The sequence below is a fragment of the Staurois parvus genome, unplaced genomic scaffold (genome assembly GCF_062004578.1).
Source record: "Staurois parvus isolate SC_StPar_1 unplaced genomic scaffold, SC_StPar_1.0 ptg000914l, whole genome shotgun sequence".
Classification (NCBI taxonomy): domain Eukaryota; kingdom Metazoa; phylum Chordata; class Amphibia; order Anura; family Ranidae; genus Staurois; species Staurois parvus.
In genome coordinates, this window is record NW_028318710.1 from 37,457 (window position 1) to 57,487 (window position 20,031).

The window sequence follows — 20,031 nt, forward strand, 5'->3', positions numbered from 1 at the left end:
ATATGCTCTGAATGTCATCTAAGTCACAACAATAGAAGAACACAGTCTGCTGAACATAATACTACACAAACATTAGATGTTGCCATGGTTATTTTGCACATAACATGTAAACATTCACAGTGCAGGGAGGAAATAGTATGTGAGGCCCTAGCTTAATGACTTCTCCCAGAGCTAATTGGAGCCAGGAGTGAGCCAACCTTGACTCCAATCAGTGTGATGATATTGGATGTGTTGCTGACACCTGTTTTGGGTTTACTGGTTTCAAAAAGCACTGTCTGATGTGAACCATGCCTCGCAGAAAAGAGCTCTCAGAAGACCTACGATCAAGAATTGTTGACTTGCATGAAGCTGGAAAGGGTTACAAAAGTATCTCCTTGAGCCTTGATGTTCATGTGTCCACGGTAAGACAGACTGTCTACAAATGGAGAAAGTTTAGCACTGTTGCTACTCTCCCTAGGCGTGGTCGTCCTGTAAAAATGACTGCAAGAGCCCAGCGCAGAATGCTGCATGAGGTAAAGAAGAATCCCAGAGTGTCAGCTAAAGACCTACAGAAATCTCTGGCACATGCTAACATTTTTGTTGACACATCTACAATAAGGAAAACATGAAACAAGAATGGAGTACATGGGAGGACACCACGGAGGAAGCCATTGCTGTCCAAAAAGAAGATTGCAGCACGTTTGAAGTTTGCAAAAGAGCACCTGGATGTTCCACAGCACTACTGGCAGAATATACTGTGGACAGATGAAACCAAGATTGAGTTGTTTGGGAAGAACACACAACACTATGTGTGGAGAAAAAAAGGCCCAGCACACCAACATCAAAACCTCATCCCCACTGTGAAACATGGTGGAGGGAACATCATGGTTTGGGGCTGCTTTGCTGCCTCAGGGCCTGGACGGATTGTTGTCATTGATGGGAAAATGAATTCCAGAGTTTATCAAGACATTTTGCAGGAAAACATACGACCATCTGTCCGCCAACTGAAGCTCCGCAGAGGATGGGTGATGCAACAGGACAATGATGACCCAAAGCATACAAGTCATTCAACAAAACAATGGCTGCAACAGCACAGAATATGCCTTCTGGAGTGGCCCAGTCAGAGTCCTGACCTCAACCCCATTGAAATGCTGTGGCATGACCTTAAGAGAGCGATTCACACCAGACATCCCAAGAATATTGCTACACTGAAACAGTTTTGTGAAGAGGAGTGGTCCAAAATGACTCCAGATCGTTGTGCAGGTCTGATCTGCAACTACAGGGAACATTTGGTTGAGGTTATTGCTGCCAAAGGAGGGTCAACCAGTTAAGTTCAAAGGTTCACATACTTTTTCCTTCCTGCACTGTGAATGTTTACATGTTATGTGCAATTAAACCATGGCAACATCTAATGTTTGTGTAGTATTATGTTCAGCAGACTGTGTTCTTCTATTGTTGTGACTTAGATGACATTCAGAGCACATTTTATGCCCAATTCATGCAAAACTCCACGTAATCCCAAGGGGTTCACATACTTTTTCTTGCAACTGTATAATTACACCGTTTGCCCCTTTTATCATCAACGCCCCATCCTCCAGTGACCTTCCAGAGGCTGTGATGACATCATCAGTCTGCTGCAGGCAGGAGGAAGCATTTCCTCAGTCCCCACCCCCCTCTAGTGATCAAGTGATCAGACTGTACATTGTAACTTTGTAGAAGGAAGAGGAGGCATTTCCTCAGTCTCCCCTCCCCCAGTGATCAGACTGTACATTGTAACTTTGTAGAAGGAGGAGGAAGCATTTCCTCAGTCTCCTCCAGTGATCAGACTGTACATTGTAACTTTGTAGAAGGAGGAGGAGTCATTTCCTCAGTCTCCCCTCCCCCAGTGATCAGACCGTACATTGTAACTTTGTAGAAGGAGGAGGAGTAATTTCCTCAGTCTCCCCTCCCCCAGTGATCAGACTGTACATTGTAACTTTGTAGAAGGAGGAGGAGGCATTTCCTCAGTCTCCCCTCCCCCAGTGATCAGACTGTACATTGTAACTTTGTAGAAGGAGGAGGCATTTCCTCAGTCTCCCCTCCCCTCCCCCAGTGATCAGACTGTACATTGTAACTTTGTAGAAGGAAGAGGAGGCATTTCCTCAGTCTCCTCCCCCAGTGATCAGACTGTACATTGTAACTATGTAGAAGGAGGAGGCATTTCCTCAGTCTCCTCCCCCAGTGATCAGACCGTACATTGTAACTTTGTAGAAGGAGGAGGAAGCATTTCCTCAGTCTCCCCTCCCCCAGTGATCAGACTGTACATTGTAACTTTGTAGAAGGGGGAGGAGGCGTTTCCTCAGTCTCCCCTCCCCCAGTGACCAGACTACATTGTAACTTTGTAGCGAGTCACAAGGTGAGAGTCTGCAGCAGGGGGCTGATCTGTGTCAGACATTTGTGAACACAGCCAGGAGTTGCACAGGCACCAGTATATACACGATTGTGTCATCTCTGTCCAGGAAGTAGATGGTGACTCTGGATGATGCCTGAGCTGAGATGGTGTTCTGGAGGGAATAGCAGGGGAAGGCACTTTTAGGGGGGAATCCTGTGATTGGTGGGCGCAGAGATCCATTTTTCATGACGAGTGTCTCTGAGCGGCAGTAGCGGTTCATACTGCACTGATTTCCAGGTTCCAGGGGGATCCCACAGATACTCCAACCTGGATCAATGCAGCTACAACTTGCCGTATCTGAAATTCAGCTGGAAGAGCGCTACGATGTCCATAGGATGCTCAGGCTAGGAGCGCGGGGGTCAGGGTGACAGAAATGCTTGCCGGGGGTAGCAATGCTCCAGGGGGTAGTATTAGATCTGGAATTACACAGAACCCTGAGAAAGGTTCCATTTTGTCTGGAATTCCTTCTGAAATATATCGGCGCACTCGTGCCTAGGCACTTCTGTATCATCATAGCTGTGTATCCGCAGCGTGAGATCATCTACGGCAGGAGTCCCCAAACCCATGGACCGGTCCTTGGCCTGCTGGGGGGCAGCCGTGTGGTGGGACAGTCGGTGAGGGGCAGAGCAAGCCAGCAAAACCTGCACTGCCACCCTCCGACCACCAGAGGGCACACGCTCCCCTTCTCCCAGCACCACTACTCCCTTTCTGTGGTCACAAAAGAGGGAGGAGAGCTGAGCCATGATGTCATAGAGCACTGGTGTGACCAAGGCTGCACATCCCCCCCCCCCATGAAGTGAGGAGCGGGACCATCCAACCCCCAAGGTGACAAGCTATACCCAAAACCCCTCCTCCAAGGTGACAAGCTATACCCACAACCCCTCCCCCAAGGTGACAAGCTATACCCACAACCCCTCCCCCAAGGTGACAAGTTATACCCACGACCCCTCCCCCAAGGTGACAAGCTATACCCACAACCCCTCCCCCAAGGGGACAAGCTATACCCACAACCCCTCCCCCAAGGGGACAAGCTATACCCACAACCCCTTCCCCAAGGTGACAAGCTATACCCTCAACCCCTCCCCCAAGGTGACAAGCTATACCCACAACCCCTTCCCCAAGGTGACAAGCTATACCCTCAACCCCTCCCCCAAGGTGACAAGCTATACCCACAACCCCTCCCCCAAGGGGACAAGCTATACCCACAACCCCTCCCCCAAGGGGACAAGCTATACCCACAACCCCTCCCCCAAGGTAACAAGCTATACCCACAACCCCTCCCCCAAGGGGACAGCTGCATAAATTCCCCCCCAGTGCATGGAGGGATTGAATTCTGTGGGCCGGTCCCTGGTGCGGGGGAGGTTGGGGACCACTGTTCTAAGGTGTAAGTAAATACGAGAGGGCGCTGATCTGAGTGTCATAATGCAAAATACTTTAATAAAAAAAAAAAACAAATGGCAACTCACACGCAGCAGTAAAATGCACGTCACAAATGCATCATCCAAGGCCAGAAACTGCACACAACGGGGGTAAGTATGATCCAGGGGTTCCTGGGGCACCGCTACTGGCTGGATTACTCATGGCCCAGGCTGCGGAACGCAGGGCGGAGCCAGCCTGAAGTGACATCAGCGCTGGGGAGTGCAAAGGGCGTGGCAACGTGTTTCAGAGCCAACCAGATTCATTTTCAAGCCTTGTGAAATCATCTAAGGCACGAATGAAGCAGAGGCAAGGAGATCTTTGGACTGCAGGTCCTCAGATACAGCTTCCCCTCCAGCAAAGAGAACAACGAGCAGCACAGCAATGACATCACCAAATCCAACTCCAAAGTTGGTGGGTCAAACATTCAGAGGCAGCATTGCCTTAGATCAGGGGTGTGAAACTGGCGGCCCTCCAGCTGTTGCCAAACTACAAGTCCCATGAGGCATTGCAAGATTGACAGCTACAAGCAGGACTCCCAAACGCAGAGGCATGATGGGACTTGTAGTTTTGCAACCGCTGGAGGGCCGCCAGTTTGACACCCCTGGTCTAAGGCAATGCTGCTTCTGAATGATAAACTCACCAGCTATGGAGTTGGATTTGGTGATGTCATTGCTGTGCTGCTCACTGTTCTCCTTGCTGGAGGGGAAGCTGTACCTGAGGACCTGCAGTCAAAAGATCTCCCTGCCTCCACTTCATTCATTCTGTGCTTCCCCCACTTCTATCAGTACAACACCATTCATATGATGACTCCAGACACAGGTCACTGTCATGGGGGGAGCTCTAACATGAGGAAGCAAAGCCATGCTCCTCTGCCAAGATGGCCGCCTTCAAAAACAGTGCAGAACAAGGCATGGTAAGTTAGTAATGAGGGAAAGATCAGCGGCAGGCTGACCCGCTTGTCCCTCTTGTTTAATGGGACCTCAAGTGCGATCCAAAGAGTAAGCCCCATAGAGTGATGAGGAAACTGTGCAGTGCAAAGAGGAAGCCCCATAGAGTGATGAGGAAACTGTGCAGTGCAAAGAGGAAGCCCCATAGTGTGATGAGGAAACTATGCAGTGCGAAGAGGAAGCCCCATAGTGAGATGAGGAAACTATGCAATGCGAAGAGGAAGCCCCATAGTGTGATGAGGAAACTGTGCAGTGCGAAGAGGAAGCCCCATAGTGAGATGATGAAACTGTGCAGTGCGATCCAAAGAGGAAGCCCCATAGTGAGATGAGGAAACTGTGCAGTGTAAAGAGTAAGCCCCATAGTGAGATGAGGAAACTGTGCAGTGCGAAGAGGATGCCCCATAGTGAGATGAGGAAACTGTGCAGTGCGAAGAGGATGCCCCATAGAGTGATGAGGAAACTGCAGTGCGAAGAGGAAGCCCCATAGTGTGATGAGGAAACTGTGCAATGTGAAGAGGAAGCCCCATAGTGAGATGAGGAAACTATGCAGTGCGAAGAGGAAGCCCCATAGTGAGATGAGGAAACTATGCAATGCGAAGAGGAAGCCCCATAGTGTGATGAGGAAACTGTGCAGTGCGAAGAGGAAGCCCCATAGTGTGATGAGGAAACTGTGCAGTGCGAAGAGGAAGCCCCATAGTGAGATGATGAAACTGTGCAGTGCGATCCAAAGAGGAAGCCCCATAGTGAGATGAGGAAACTGTGCAGTGTAAAGAGTAAGCCCCATAGTGAGATGAGGAAACTGTGCAGTGCGAAGAGGATGCCCCATAGTGAGATGAGGAAACTGTGCAGTGCGAAGAGGATGCCCCATAGAGTGATGAGGAAACTGCAGTGCGAAGAGGAAGCCCCATAGTGTGATGAGGAAACTGTGCAATGTGAAGAGGAAGCCCCATAGTGAGATGAGGAAACTATGCAGTGCAAAGAGGAAGCCCCATAGTGAGATGAGGAAACTATGCAATGCGAAGAGGAAGCCCCATAGTGTGATGAGGAAACTGTGCAGTGCGAAGAGGAAGCCCCATAGTGTGATGAGGAAACTGTGCAGTGCGAAGAGGAAACTGCAGTGTGAGGAGGATGCCCCATAGAGTGATGAGGAAACTGTGCAGTGCGAAGAGGAAGCCCCATAGTGAGATGAGGAAATTGCAGTGCAAAGAGGAAGCCCCATAGTGTGATGAGGAAACTGCAATGCGAAGAGGAAACCCCATAGAGTGATGAGGAAACTGCAATGCAAAGAGGAAGCCCCATAGAGTGATGAGGAAACTGTGCAATGCGAAGAGGAAGCCCCATAGTGAGATGATGAAACTGTGCAGTACGAAGAGGAAGCCCCATAGTGTGATGAGGAAACTGTGCAATGTGAAGAGGAAGCCCCATAGTGTGATAAGGAAACTGCAGTGCAAAGAGGAAGCCCCATAGTGTGATGAGGAAACTGTGCAGTGCGAAGAGGAAGTCCCATAGAGTGATGAGGAAACTGTGCAGTGCAAAGAGGAAGCCCCATAGTGTGATGAGGAAACTGTGCAGTGCGAAGAGGAAGCCCCATAGTGTGATGAGGAAACTGTGCAATGTGAAGAGGAAGCCCCATAGTGAGATGAGGAAACTATGCAGTACGAAGAAGAAGCCCCATAGTGAGATGAGGAAACTATGCAGTACGAAGAAGAAGCCCCATAGTGAGATGAGGAAACTATGCAATGCGAAGAGGAAGCCCCATAGTGTGATGAGGAAACTGTGCAGTGCGAAGAGGAAGCCCCATAGTGTGATGAGGAAACTGTGCAGTGTGAAGAGGAAGCCCCATAGTGAGATGATGAAACTGTGCAGTGCGATCCAAAGAGGAAGCCCCATAGTGAGATGAGGAAACTGTGCAGTGTAAAGAGTAAGCCCCATAGTGAGATGAGGAAACTGTGCAGTGCGAAGAGGATGCCCCATAGTGAGATAAGGAAACTTCAGTGTGAAGAGGAAGCCCCATAGAGTGATGAGGAAACTGTGCAGTGCGAAGAGGAAACCCCATAGAGTGATGAGGAAACTGTGCAGTGCGAAGAGGAAGCCCCATAGTGTGATGAGGAAACTGTGCAATGTGAAGAGGAAGCCCCATAGTGAGATGAGGAAACTATGCAGTGCGAAGAGGAAGCCCCATAGTGAGATGAGGAAACTATGCAATGCGAAGAGGAAGCCCCATAGTGTGATGAGGAAACTGCAGTGCGAAGAGGAAGCCCCATAGTGTGATGAGGAAACTGTGCAGTGCGAAGAGGAAACTGCAGTGTGAGGAGGATGCCCCATAGAGTGATGAGGAAACTGTGCAGTGCGAAGAGGAAGCCCCATAGTGAGATGAGGAAACTATGCAATGCGAAGAGGAAGCCCCATAGTGTGATGAGGAAACTGCAGTGCGAAGAGGAAGCCCCATAGTGTGATGAGGAAACTGTGCAGTGCGAAGAGGAAGCCCCATAGTGTGATGAGGAAACTGCAGTGCAAAGAGGAAACTGCAGTGTGAGGAGGATGCCCCATAGAGTGATGAGGAAACTGTGCAGTGCGAAGAGGAAGCCCCATAGTGAGATGAGGAAATTGCAGTGCAAAGAGGAATCCCCATAGTGTGATGAGGAAACTGTGCAGTGTGAAGAGGAAGCCCCATAGTGTGATGAGGAAACTGCAATGCGAAGAGGAAGCCCCATAGTGAGATGATGAAACTGTGCAGTGCGAAGAGGAAGCCCCATAGTGTGATGAGGAAACTGTGCAATGTGAAGAGGAAGCCCCATAGTGTGATAAGGAAACTGCAGTGCAAAGAGGAAGCCCCATAGTGTGATGAGGAAACTGTGCAGTGCGAAGAGGAAGCCCCATAGAGTGATGAAGAAACTGTGCAGTGCGAAGAGGAAGCCCCATAGTGAGATGAGGAAAGTATGCAATGCGAAGAGGAAGTCCCATAGTGTGATGAGGAAACTATGCAATGCGAAGAGGAAGCCCCATAGCGAGATGAGAAAACTGTGCAATGCGAAGAGAAAGCCCCATAGTGTGATGAGGAAACTGTGCAATGCGAAGAGGAAGCCCCATAGTGTGATGAGGAAACTGCAGTGCAAAGAGGAAGCCCTATAGTGTGATGAGGAAACTGTGCAGTGCGAAGAGGAAGCCCCATAGTGTGATGAGGAAACTGCAGTGCGAAGAGGAAGCCCCATAGTGTGATGAGGAAACTATGCAATGCGAAGAGGAAGTCCCATAGTGTGATGAGGAAACTGCAGTGCAAAGAGGAAGCCCCATTAAGTGATGAGGAAACTGTGCAGTGCAAAGAGGAAGCCCCATAGCGTGATGAGGAAACTGTGCAGTGCGAAGAGGAAGCTCCATAGTGAGATGAGGAAACTGTGCAGTTGGAAAGAGGAAGCTCCATAGTTTGATAGGGAAACTGTGCAGTGGAAGAGGAAGCCCTGCAGTGTAATGAGGAAACTGTCCAGAGCGATGAGGAAACCTCACAGTATAATAAGGAATCTGTGCAATGCGAAGAGGAAGCCCTGCAGTGAGATGATGAAACCTTGCAAGAAAATGAGGAAACTTTGCAGCGTGAGGAGGAAATTGTTCAGAGCAATGAGCAAGTCCCATAGTGAGATCAGGAAACTGCAGTGTGAAGAAGAAATACAGTAGTGCGAAGAGGAAGTCCCGCAATGCAAAGGGGAAGTCCCACGGTGCCAAAAGGAAGTTCAGTGTGCGAAGAGGAAATCCAGTAGTGCGAAGAGGAAGTCCCGCAGTGCAAAGGGGAAGTCACGCAGTGCGAAAAGGAAGTCCCGCAGTGCGAAAAGGAAGTCCATTGGTGCGAAGAGGAAGTCCAGTAGTGCGAAGAGAAAGTCCAGTAGTGCAAAGAGGAAGTCCATTGGTGCAAAGAGGAAGTCCATTGGTGCAAAGAGGAAGTCCAGTAGTGCGAAGAGGAAGTCCAGTAGTGCAAAGAGGAAGTCCAGTAGTGCAAAGAGGAAGTCCAGTAGTGCGAAGAAGAAATCACAGTGCGAAGAGGAAGTCCAGTAGTGCGAAGAGGAAGTCCTGCAGTGTCAGCTGTAGCCTGGGGACGGCTGCCATAGATGATGAATGACACCAAAGCACACCAACACATCTATGGCATACACTGGTCCCGGTGGGCACTGTGGCCCCTCACACCTGGCTGGTATGTAATGTTGGGGGCCCCGGCTTGGCGTGTGACGATAGGGCAGTCCATCCATTTTGAATAAAGTGACCCAACCCATTTTCTGAAAAGTTTGGCTGTAAGAACCCGGAAGGGACCGGCGGCTCCTGGTGACATAGGAGGAGAAGGTGGCTCCATGGGGCCCCAGAGTGTGTCGGATCGCAGGACAATGCTCAGCTTGTATGGTGGGAAGAGGATGATACAGAAAGGAAGGCACAGGGACTATCATATACGGAACTACTCCTGGGATCAGGGACTATCATATATGGAACTGCTCCGGGGATCAGGGACTATCATATATGGAACTACTCCGGGGACCAGGGACTATCATATATGGAACTGCTCCAGGGATCAGGGGCTATCATATATGGAACTACTCCAGGGATCAGGGACTATCATATATGGAACTACTCCAGGGATCAGGGACTATCATATATGGAACTACTCCTGGGATCAGGGGCTATCATATATGGAACTACTCCAGGGATCAGGGACTATCATATATGGAACTACTCCGGGGATCAGGGACTATCATATATGGAACTACTCCTGGGATCAGGGACTATCATATATGGAACTACTCCGGGGATCAGGGACTATCATATACGGAACTACTCCGGGGATCAGGGACTATCATATACGGAACTACTCCTGGGATCAGGGACTATCATATACGGAACTACTCCGGGGATCAGGGACTATCATACATGGAACTACTCCGGGGATCAGGGACTATCATACATGGAACTACTCCTGGGATCAGGGACTATCATATACGGAACTACTCCGGGGATCAGGGACTATCATATACGGAACTACTCCGGGGATCAGGGGCTATCATATACGGAACTACTCCGGGGATCAGGGACTATCATACATGGAACTACTCCGGGGATCAGGGACTATCATACATGGAACTACTCCGGGGATCAGGGACTATCATACATGGAACTACTCCTGGGATCAGGGACTATCATATATGGAACTACTCCGGGGATCAGGGACTATCATATACGGAACTACTCCGGGGATCAGGGGCTATCATATACGGAACTACTCCGGGGATCAGGAACTATCATATATGGAACTACTCCGGGGATCAGGGACTATCATATATGGAACTACTCCGGGGATCAGGGACTATCATATATGGAACTACTCCTGGGATCAGGGGCTATCATATATGGAACTACTCCGGGGATCAGGGACTATCATATACGGAACTACTCCGTGGATCAGGGACTATCATATATGGAACTACTCCGGGGATCCGGGACTATCATACATGGAACTGCTCCGGGGATCAGGGACTATCATATATGGAACTACTCCGGGGATCAGGGACTATCATATACGGAACTACTCCGGGGATCAGGGACTATCATATATGGAACTACTCCTGGGATCAGGGACTATCATATACGGAACTACTCCGGGGATCAGGGACTATCATATACGGAACTACTCCGGGGATCAGGGACTATCATATATGGAACTACTCCGGGGATCAGGGACTATCATATACGGAACTACTCCGGGGATCAGGGGCTATCATATACGGAACTACTCCGGGGATCAGGGGCTATCATACATGGAACTACTCCTGGGATCAGGGACTATCATATATGGAACTACTCCAGGGATCAGGGGCTATCATATATGGAACTACTCCGGGGATCAGGGACTATCATATATGGAGCTACTCCTGGGATCAGGGACTATGGACTATCATATATGGAACTACTCCTGGGATCAGGGACTATCATATATGGAGCTACTCCGGGGATCAGGGACTATCATATATGGAACTACTCCTGGGATCAGGGACTATCATATACGGAACTACTCCGGGGATCAGGGACTATCATATATGGAGCTACTCCTGGGATCAGGGACTATCATATATGGAACTACTCCTGGGATCAGGGACTATCATATACGGAACTACTCCGGGGATCAGGGACTATCATATACGGAACTACTCCGGGGATCAGGGGCTATCATATACGGAACTACTCCGGGGATCAGGGGCTATCATATATGGAACTACTCCGGGGATCAGGGACTATCATACATGGAACTACTCCTGGGATCAGGGACTATCATACATGGAACTGCTCCGGGGATCAGGGGCTATCATATATGGAACTGCTGCGGGGATCAGGGGCTATCATATATGGAACTGCTCCGGGGATCAGGGGCTATCATATATGGAACTGCTCCGGGGATCAGGGACTATCATATATGGAACTACTCCGGGGATCAGGGACTATCATATATGGAACTGCTCCTGGGATCCGGGACTATCATACATGGAACTACTCCGGGGATCAGGGACTATCATACATGGAACTACTCCTGGGATCAGGGACTATCATATATGGAACTACTCCGGGGATCAGGGACTATCATATATGGAACTATTCCTGGGATCAGGGGCTATCATATATGGAACTACTCCGGGGATCAGGGGCTATCATATATGGAACTACTCCTGGGATCAGGGACTATCATATATGGAACTACTCCTGGGATCAGGGACTATCATATATGGAACTACTCCGGGGATCCGGGACTATCATACATGGAACTGCTCCGGGGATCAGGGACTATCATATATGGAACTACTCCGGGGATCAGGGACTATCATATATGGAACTACTCCGGGGATCCGGGACTATCATACATGGAACTACTCCGGGGATCAGGGGCTATCATACATGGAACTACTCCTGGGATCAGGGGCTATCATATATGGAACTACTCCGGGGATCCGGGACTATCATACATGAAACTACTCCGGGGATCAGGGACTATCATATATGGAACTACTCCTGGGATCAGGGGCTATCATATATAAAACTACTCCGGGGATCCAGGACTATCATACATGAAACTGCTTCGGGGATCAGGGACTATCATACAGTCAGGTCCATAAATATTGGGACATGGACACAATTCTAACATTTTTGGCTCTATACACCACAATGGATTTGAAATGAAACGAACAAGATGTGCTTTAACTGCAGACTGTCAGCTTTAATTTGAGGGCATTTACATCCAAATCAGGTGAACGGTGTAGGAATGACAACAGTTTGCATATGTGCCTCCCACTTGTTAAGGGACCAAAAGTAATGGGAGAGAATAATAATCATAAATCAAACTTTCACTTTTTAATACTTGGTTGCAAATCCTTTGCAGTCAATTACAGCCTGAAGTGTGGAACGCATAGACATCAGCAGACGCTGGGTGTCATCCCTGGTGATGCTCTGCCAGGCCTCTACTGCAACTGAATCACGATTTGGGGGGCGGGGAGAATACTTTTGGCAATATAGTGTATATGGAACTGTACCGGGGATCAGGGGTCACGATACGGCGCTGTACCGGGGATCAGGGGGTCACGATACGGCGCTGTATCGGGGATCAGGGGGTCACGATACGACGCTGTACCGGGGATCAGGGGGTCTCGATACGGCGCTGTACCGGGGATCAGGGGGTCACGATACGGCGCTGTACCGGGGATCAGGGGGTCACGATACGGCGCTGTACCGGGGATCAGGATACGGCACTGTACCGGGGATCAGGATACGGCACTGTACCGGGGATCAGGATACGGCACTGTACCGGGGATCAGGGGTCACAATGCGGCACTGTACCGGGGATCAGGGGGTCACAATGCGGCACTGTACCGGGGATCAGGGGGTCACAATGCGGCACTGTACCGGGGGTCACAATGCGGCACTGTACCGGGGATCAGGGGTCACAATGCGGCACTGTACCGGGGATCAGGGGTGCAATGCACGGCGTTCCCCCGCGGATCGGACGGCGCAGTGCACGGCGTTCCTCTGCGGATCGGACGGTGTATGACGTTCCCCCGCGGATCGGATGGTGCGGTGCTCGGCGTTCCCCCGCGGATCGGATGGTGCGGTGCTCGGCGTTCCACCGCGGATCGGACGGTGTATGACGTTCCCCCGCAGATCGGATGGCGCGGTGCTCGGCGTTCCCCCGCGGATTCGGACGGCGTTCCCCCGCGGATCAGTCGTTATGGTAACACAGGTTTGGTCACGAGTTCCTCTATTACAGGCTGTGGGATCAGCACAGGACCTGTGTGAGAAGCCTCTGATGGAAGCTGTCCCTCCCCGACCAGCACATAGGTGGTGGCTGAGCCCAAAGGATGGAGTCCCCGCTTCCCTCAGAGCCTTCTCACCGAGGTGTGGGGGGAGGTGTACTCGGCAGGGCCCGCTCTGTCCTCCCCAGTGCAGAGAGATAATTCGGAGTGACTCTCGCCCGCTTGGCCCTCCTTTGACCCCCCCGGGGTCCTTCCCGCTCCCGGCCTCTCCACACCACAAGATGGCGGCGCCTCTCCTCAGCCCCAGAACCAGCAGCTTCTTCCAGGGCTGAGAGGGGCGGGCCTCGCTGTCTATTGACATCCTGGCGGACCAATCTCGAAACACGGACCTTCCACACTTCGCGGGCCTCCCGTCCAATCAGCGGAATGGGCGGGCCCTCGGGTCTCCTCTGTGGAGCCCTGCGCTCTGGATGGCGACACGCGTCTCCCAGGCGTGCGTCTGCCCGTCCCGGACTCCTCCTCCAATCGCAGGGCGCCCAGGGGAAAGCCCGCCCCCGCCCCGACCAATGAGACGTTTCGCCGTGCCGTCGCGGCCCCGCCCCCCGGCCTGTTGTTATGCTGGAATCCCGGGCGCAGGGCGCAGAGCGCGGCCGTTTCCTGCCCTGATGCATGGTGGTCGGACGGAGGAATTGTTGGAAAATTGTGTCGGAGGTTGGTGTATAAATGTGTGTTACCCAGTGTGCCTTGTGTGTGAGGAGAGCCCGCCCGGGGGGACAGGCCTAGGCCTACCTCACCGCTCCGACACACCGGAATACCGGGCCTGGAGGGGGAGGGGAGGCGGACACACACCGGGGAGGATTCTACTATACGGGGGGGAGGAGGGGGCTGTGAGACCTTCTATACAGAGGCCTTCCTGGACGACATATATATCATCTGTATACAGGGACCTCATACATCATCTATATACAGAGACTACATCTATATACAGACACCTCATACCTCATCTATATACAGAGACCTCATCTATATACAGGGACCTCATACCTCATCTATATACAGAGAGCTCATACATTATATACAGAGACTACATCTATATACAGAGACTACATCTATATACAGGGACCTCATACATCACTATACAGACACTTCATATATACATCATCTGTATACACAGCGCTCCATTGTATGTGTTACTATATACAGAGACTACATCTATATACAGAGAGTTCATACATCATCTATATACAGAGATCTCATACATCACTATACAGAGAGCGCATCTATATACATCTATATACAGGGACCTCATACATCATCTGTATACAGAGAGCTCCATTGTATGTGTTACTGTATACAGAGACTACATCAATATACAGAGAGTTCATACATCATCTATATACAGAGAGCTCATATATACAGAGACCTCATACATCATCTATATACAGACACCTCATACATCATCTATATACAGACACCTCATACATCATCTATATACAGACACTTCATATATACATTTATATACAGAGAGCTCATATATACATCTATATACAGAGAGCGCATCTATATACAGACACCTCATACATCACTGTATACAGAGACCTTATCCATCACTGTATACAGAGAGCGCATCTATATACAGAGAGCGCATCTATATACAGACACCTCATACATCACTGTATATAGAGAGCTCTTATATACATCATCTATATACAGAGACCTCATATATACATCTATATACACACCACTCCATTATATGTGTTACTATATACAGAGAGCTCATATATACAGACACCTCATACATCACTGTATATAGAGAGCTCTTCTATACATCATCTATATACAGAGACCTCATATATACATCTATATACAGAGAGCGCATCTATATACAGACACCTCATACATCACTGTATACAGAGACCTCATCCATCACTGTATACAGAGAGCGCCATACACCTCCATTATATATGTTACTATATACACATCTCATATATACATCACTGTATACACAGCTCCATAGACCTCAGTTATATGTGTTACTATATACAGAGACCTCCTATATATACATTTCTGTACACACAGCTCCATTATATGTGTTACTATATACAGAGACCCCACATATTACACGGCTGCCATGTTTTGAAGGCCTAAGATGTAACAGCTGATTTTAAACCAGTTTTTTCTTCTTTTTTTGTTTTGCGCTGATTCTGAAGATTCTGCTCCTCTCACCCGTCCAGGTTTTTGAGCTGTAAGCACATAGCAGACATCGCAATGCTTTTTTGTCTTCACGAAAGATTTACAAAATGTTCCTAAAATATACTAAAAAAAGAGTAAAAAACACAAAAAAGCCCCAATCCTGGCTGAAAGGTCCCTTCAGGGACTTCGGCTGGTGCTGAGCGGGCACCACGCCCCTCTGCGGACACCACACCCCTCTGCGGACACCACACCCCTCTGCGGACACCACGTCCCTCTGCGGGCACCACGCCCCTCTGCGGGCACCACGCCCCTCTGCGGGCACCACACCCCTCTGCGGGCACCACACCCCTCTGCGGACACCACACCCCTCTGCGGACACCACGTCCCTCTGGGCACCATGCCCCTCTGGGCACCACGCCCCTTTGCAGGCATCAGCAGTCGTTGGCCAGAAAGCCGACATCCCACCGTCCTCGATGACGTTCCTCCATCACCCGGAGATCTCGGTGATACCCCTCCCGTTCCTGACTGAAGTCTCCACAATCCTCCGGGAGATAGTCAAGGCGGGACCAAAGGAAATGCGTTTTCACCGACGTGCGCACCCGAAGTTGGCAGAAGTTCTTCACAAACTCATCAATGGCCGTCTCCCACTGAGGACTTCTGTGGCTGCCAAGGACTGACTTCCATCTGGAAAAGATAAAAACTGTAGCTGCTGACTTTTAAAATACAGCCACTTACCTGTCCCTTGGTCCAGCGGTGTCCTCACCACCGCAGGTTTCACCGGCCGTCTTCTCTCCCTGGCGCCGGCATCTTTAGTGTGGGCACCCGGCTGGGACAGTTTGCGGCTTCACAGCTGGGTGCCCACTGCACATGTGCGAGAAGCGCTGCGCTTTGTAAATGGCCCCGTAGTCTTCTCGGACCTGTCACGTGTCCCAGAAGACTACGGGGAGAGAGGGTAGGAGGACAACTTCCACTTCCGATCTCGTCGGTCCAGCGGTGTCCTCACCACGGCTGGTTTCACCAGCCGTCCTCTCTCCCTGGCGCCGGCATCTTTAGTGTGGGCACCTGGCTGTGACAGCTTGTGGCTTCACAGCCGGGTGCCCACTGCTCATGCGCGAGAAGCGCTGCACTTTGTGAATGGTCCTGTAGTCTTCTTGGACCTGTCACGTTTCCCAGAAGACTACGGGGAGGGAGGACAACTTCCGATCCCCTTGGTCCAGCTTTGTCCTCACCACGGCTGTTTTCACTGGCTGTCTACCCTCCCTGGTGCCGGCATCTTTAGTGTGGGCACCTGGCTGGGACAGCTTGCGGCTTTGCAGCCGGGTGCCCACTGCACATGTGCGAGAAGAGCTGCGCTTTGCAAATGGTCCTGTAGTCTTCTTGGACCTGTCACCTGTCCCAGAAGACTACGGGGAGGACAAATTCTGCTTCCGATCACCTAGGCGATCGCAGTGGGAGCGGGAACCTGTCAAAGTCGGGTACCTGCTCCCCAAAGGTGCCAATCCTTAATGGGGAGCGGGGGACAAAGGCTTAATGTGGAACTTCCCCTTTTGGGTGGAGCTCCGCTTTAAGGGACAGCCAGGCAGAGAGTTCAGCAGGATTCGATGCTTCATCATAACTAGCGTCCTTCATGAGCTCCTTTATCTGAGGACCATCAAATATGTCTGCCGTAAGGTTTTCCATGATAACCCGTGGAAACTTCTGATGCAGGAAAGCCAATCCTCCGCCTTCCCTGTCCAGTGCCTTCACGAAGGAAAGCCAATCCTCCGCCTTCCCTGTCCAGTCCCTTCACGGAGGAAAGCCAATCCTCCGCCTTCCCTGTCCAGTCCCTTCACGGAGGAAAGCCAATCCTCCGCCTTCCCTGTCCAGTCCCTTCACGGAGGAAAGCCAATCCTCCGCCTTCCCTGTCCAGTCCCTTCACGGAGGAAAGCCAATCCTCCGCCTTCCCTGTCCAGTCCCTTCACGGAGGAAAGCCAATCCTCCGCCTTCCCGGTCCAGTCCCTTCACAGAGGAAAGCCAATCCTCCGCCTTCCCTGTCCAGTGCCTTCACGGAGGAAAGCCAATCCTCCGCCTTCCCTGTCCAGTCCCTTCACAGAGGAAAGCCAATCCTCCGCCTTCCCTGTCCAGTGCCTTCACGGAGGAAAGCCAATCCTCCGCCTTCCCTGTCCAGTCCCTTCACGGAGGAAAGCCAATCCTCCATCTTGACCCTATATCTCTCCATAAAGAGGACCTGTTACTAATTATGTCTCATTGACCCCATATCTCCATAAAAAGGACCTGTCGCTAATTATGTCTCGATCCCATATGTCTCCATAAAGAGGACCTGTCACTAATTATGCCTCATGGATCCCATATCTCCATAAAGAGGACCCGCCACTAATTATGTCCTATTGACCCCATATCTCTCCATAAAGAGGACCTGCCACTAATTATGTCCTATTGACCCCATATCTCCATAAAGAGGACCTGTCACTAATTATGTCCTATTGACCCCCCCATATCTCTCCATAAAGAGTTTTTTTGTTTTTTTTAATCAAAGTGTATTTTTTTCCAAAAAAATATATATTCATTTTCGTTTTTCGGCCAAGTTCATTTTGAATTTTGGTTTTCGGCACCAGGATTTTCATTTCGCTGCACCACTATATATTACCATCTATACAGGAGGTTTTCCTATATAAAATCTTCATCGTTGTATACTGACCTCCATCTATATCCCTGTATAATCTATACTCTACTGTCTTCTGTATACAGGGAGATATACAGCACATCCAGAAAGCCCAACCCCTGAAAAACACCCCCACACCATAATCCTCCCTCCACCAAACCTTACACTTGGCACAATGCAGTCAGGCAAGGACTGTTCTCCTGGCACCCGCCAAACCCAGACACGTCCATCGGATTGCCAGACAGAGAAGCGTGATTGGCCCCTCCAGAGAACAAGTCTCCACTGCTCTAGTGTCCAGTGGTGGCGTACTTTACACCACGGCATCCGATGCTTTGCATTGCACTTGGTGATGGAAGGCTTGGATGCAGCTGCTCGGCCATGGAAACCCATTCCATGAAGCTCTCTACGCACTGTTGTTGGGCTCATCTGAAGGCCACACCAAGTTTGGAGGTCTTTAGCTATTGACTCTGCAGACAGTTGGTGACTTCTGCGCACTGTGCGCTTCAGCATGCGCTGATCCTGCCCTGTCATGTGACGTGGCCTACCACTTGGTGGCTGAGTGGCTGTTGTTCCCAGTTGCTTCCACTTTGTTATAATCCCACTAACAGTTGAGCGTGGAATATTTAGTAGCCAGGAAATGTCACGGATGGACTTATTGCTCAGGTGACCACCTACCACAGGACCACGCTTGGAGTCACTGAGCTTCTGAGAGCGACCCATTCTTTCACCAATGTTTGTAGAAGCCGTCTGCATGCCTAGGGGCTTGATTGTATACACCTGTGTCCATGGAGGGGATTGGAACACCTGAATCACATGATTGGGAGGGGATTGGAACACCTGAATCACATGATTGGGAGGGGATTGGAACACCTGAATCACATGATTGGGAGGGGATTGGAACACCTGAATCACATGATTGGGAGGGGATTGGAACACCTGAATCACATGATTGGGAGGGGATTGGAACACCTGAATCACATGATTGGGAGGGGATTGGAACACCTGAATCACATGATTGGGAGGGGATTGGAACACCTGAATCACATGATTGGGAGGGGATTGGAACACCTGAATCACATGATTGGGAGGGGATTGGAACACCTGAATCACATGATTGGGAGGGGATTGGAACACCTGAATCACATGATTGGGAGGGGATTGGAACACCTGAATCACATGATTGGGAGGGGATTGGAACACTTGAATCACATGGAGGGGATTGGAACGCCTGAATCACATGATTGGGAGGGGATTGGAACGCCTGAATCACATGATTTGGAGGGGATTGGAACGCCTGAATCACATGATATGGAGGGGATTGGAACACCCGAATCACATGATAGGGAGGGGATTGGAACACCTGAATCAGATGATATGGAGGGGATTGGAACACCTGAATCAGATGATATGGAGGGGATTGGAACACCCGAATCACATGATAGGGAGGGGATTGGAACACCTGAATCAGTTGATAGGGAGGGGATTGGAACACCTGAATCAGATGATATGGAGGGGATTGGAACACCTGAATCAGATGATATGGAGGGGATTGGAACACCTGAATCAGATGATATAGAGGGGATTGGAACACCTGAATCAGTTGATAGGGAGGGGATTGGAACACCTGAATCAGTTGATAGGGAGGGGATTGGAACACCTGAATCAGTGGATAGGGAGGGGATTGGAACACCCGAATCACATGATTTGGAGGGTGGGCCCAATACTTTTGACAATATAGTTTATATCCCTGTATACTATATACTGTACTGGCTTCTGTATACAGGGATATATATACTATATACAGAGACCTTCATCTGCAGCTGTGGCCAAAAATTTAGAAAATGACACAAATGTTAATGTTCACAAAGCCTGCTGCTTCAGTATTTTTCTATCTTTTTGTCCGATGTTCCTCTGGTAGAATGACAAGCATTTCACAATTGTCCGAGGCTTCTGTTGACAACGACATGAAGTTTCTGCAGTCAATATTCGCAGTGTTGACCCTTCTTTTTCAGGACCTCTGCGATTCCCCCCGGCATGCTCTCCGTCAACTTCTGGGCCACGTCCTGACTGATGGCGGCCCATTCTTCCATAATCAATGCTTGGAGATTGTAAGAATTTGTGGCGGTGTTT

The 20,031-nt window shown here is 50.1% G+C and overlaps 1 protein-coding gene across 2 annotated transcripts in view; it reads left to right on the forward strand.

The window, feature by feature from the left end:
• The first annotated feature begins 13,642 nt into the window (after nt 1–13,642).
• The window catches only part of ZNF143 (zinc finger protein 143), a 65,636-nt gene continuing 59,247 nt past the window's right edge, over nt 13,643–20,031 (forward strand). For both annotated transcript variants that reach the window (XM_089656538.1, XM_089656539.1), the window contains exon 1: nt 13,643–13,757. In XM_089656538.1, coding sequence (XP_089512664.1) covers nt 13,716–13,757 — 42 coding nt within the window. In that variant the 5' untranslated portion in view covers nt 13,643–13,715. The remainder of the gene's footprint in view (nt 13,758–20,031) is intronic.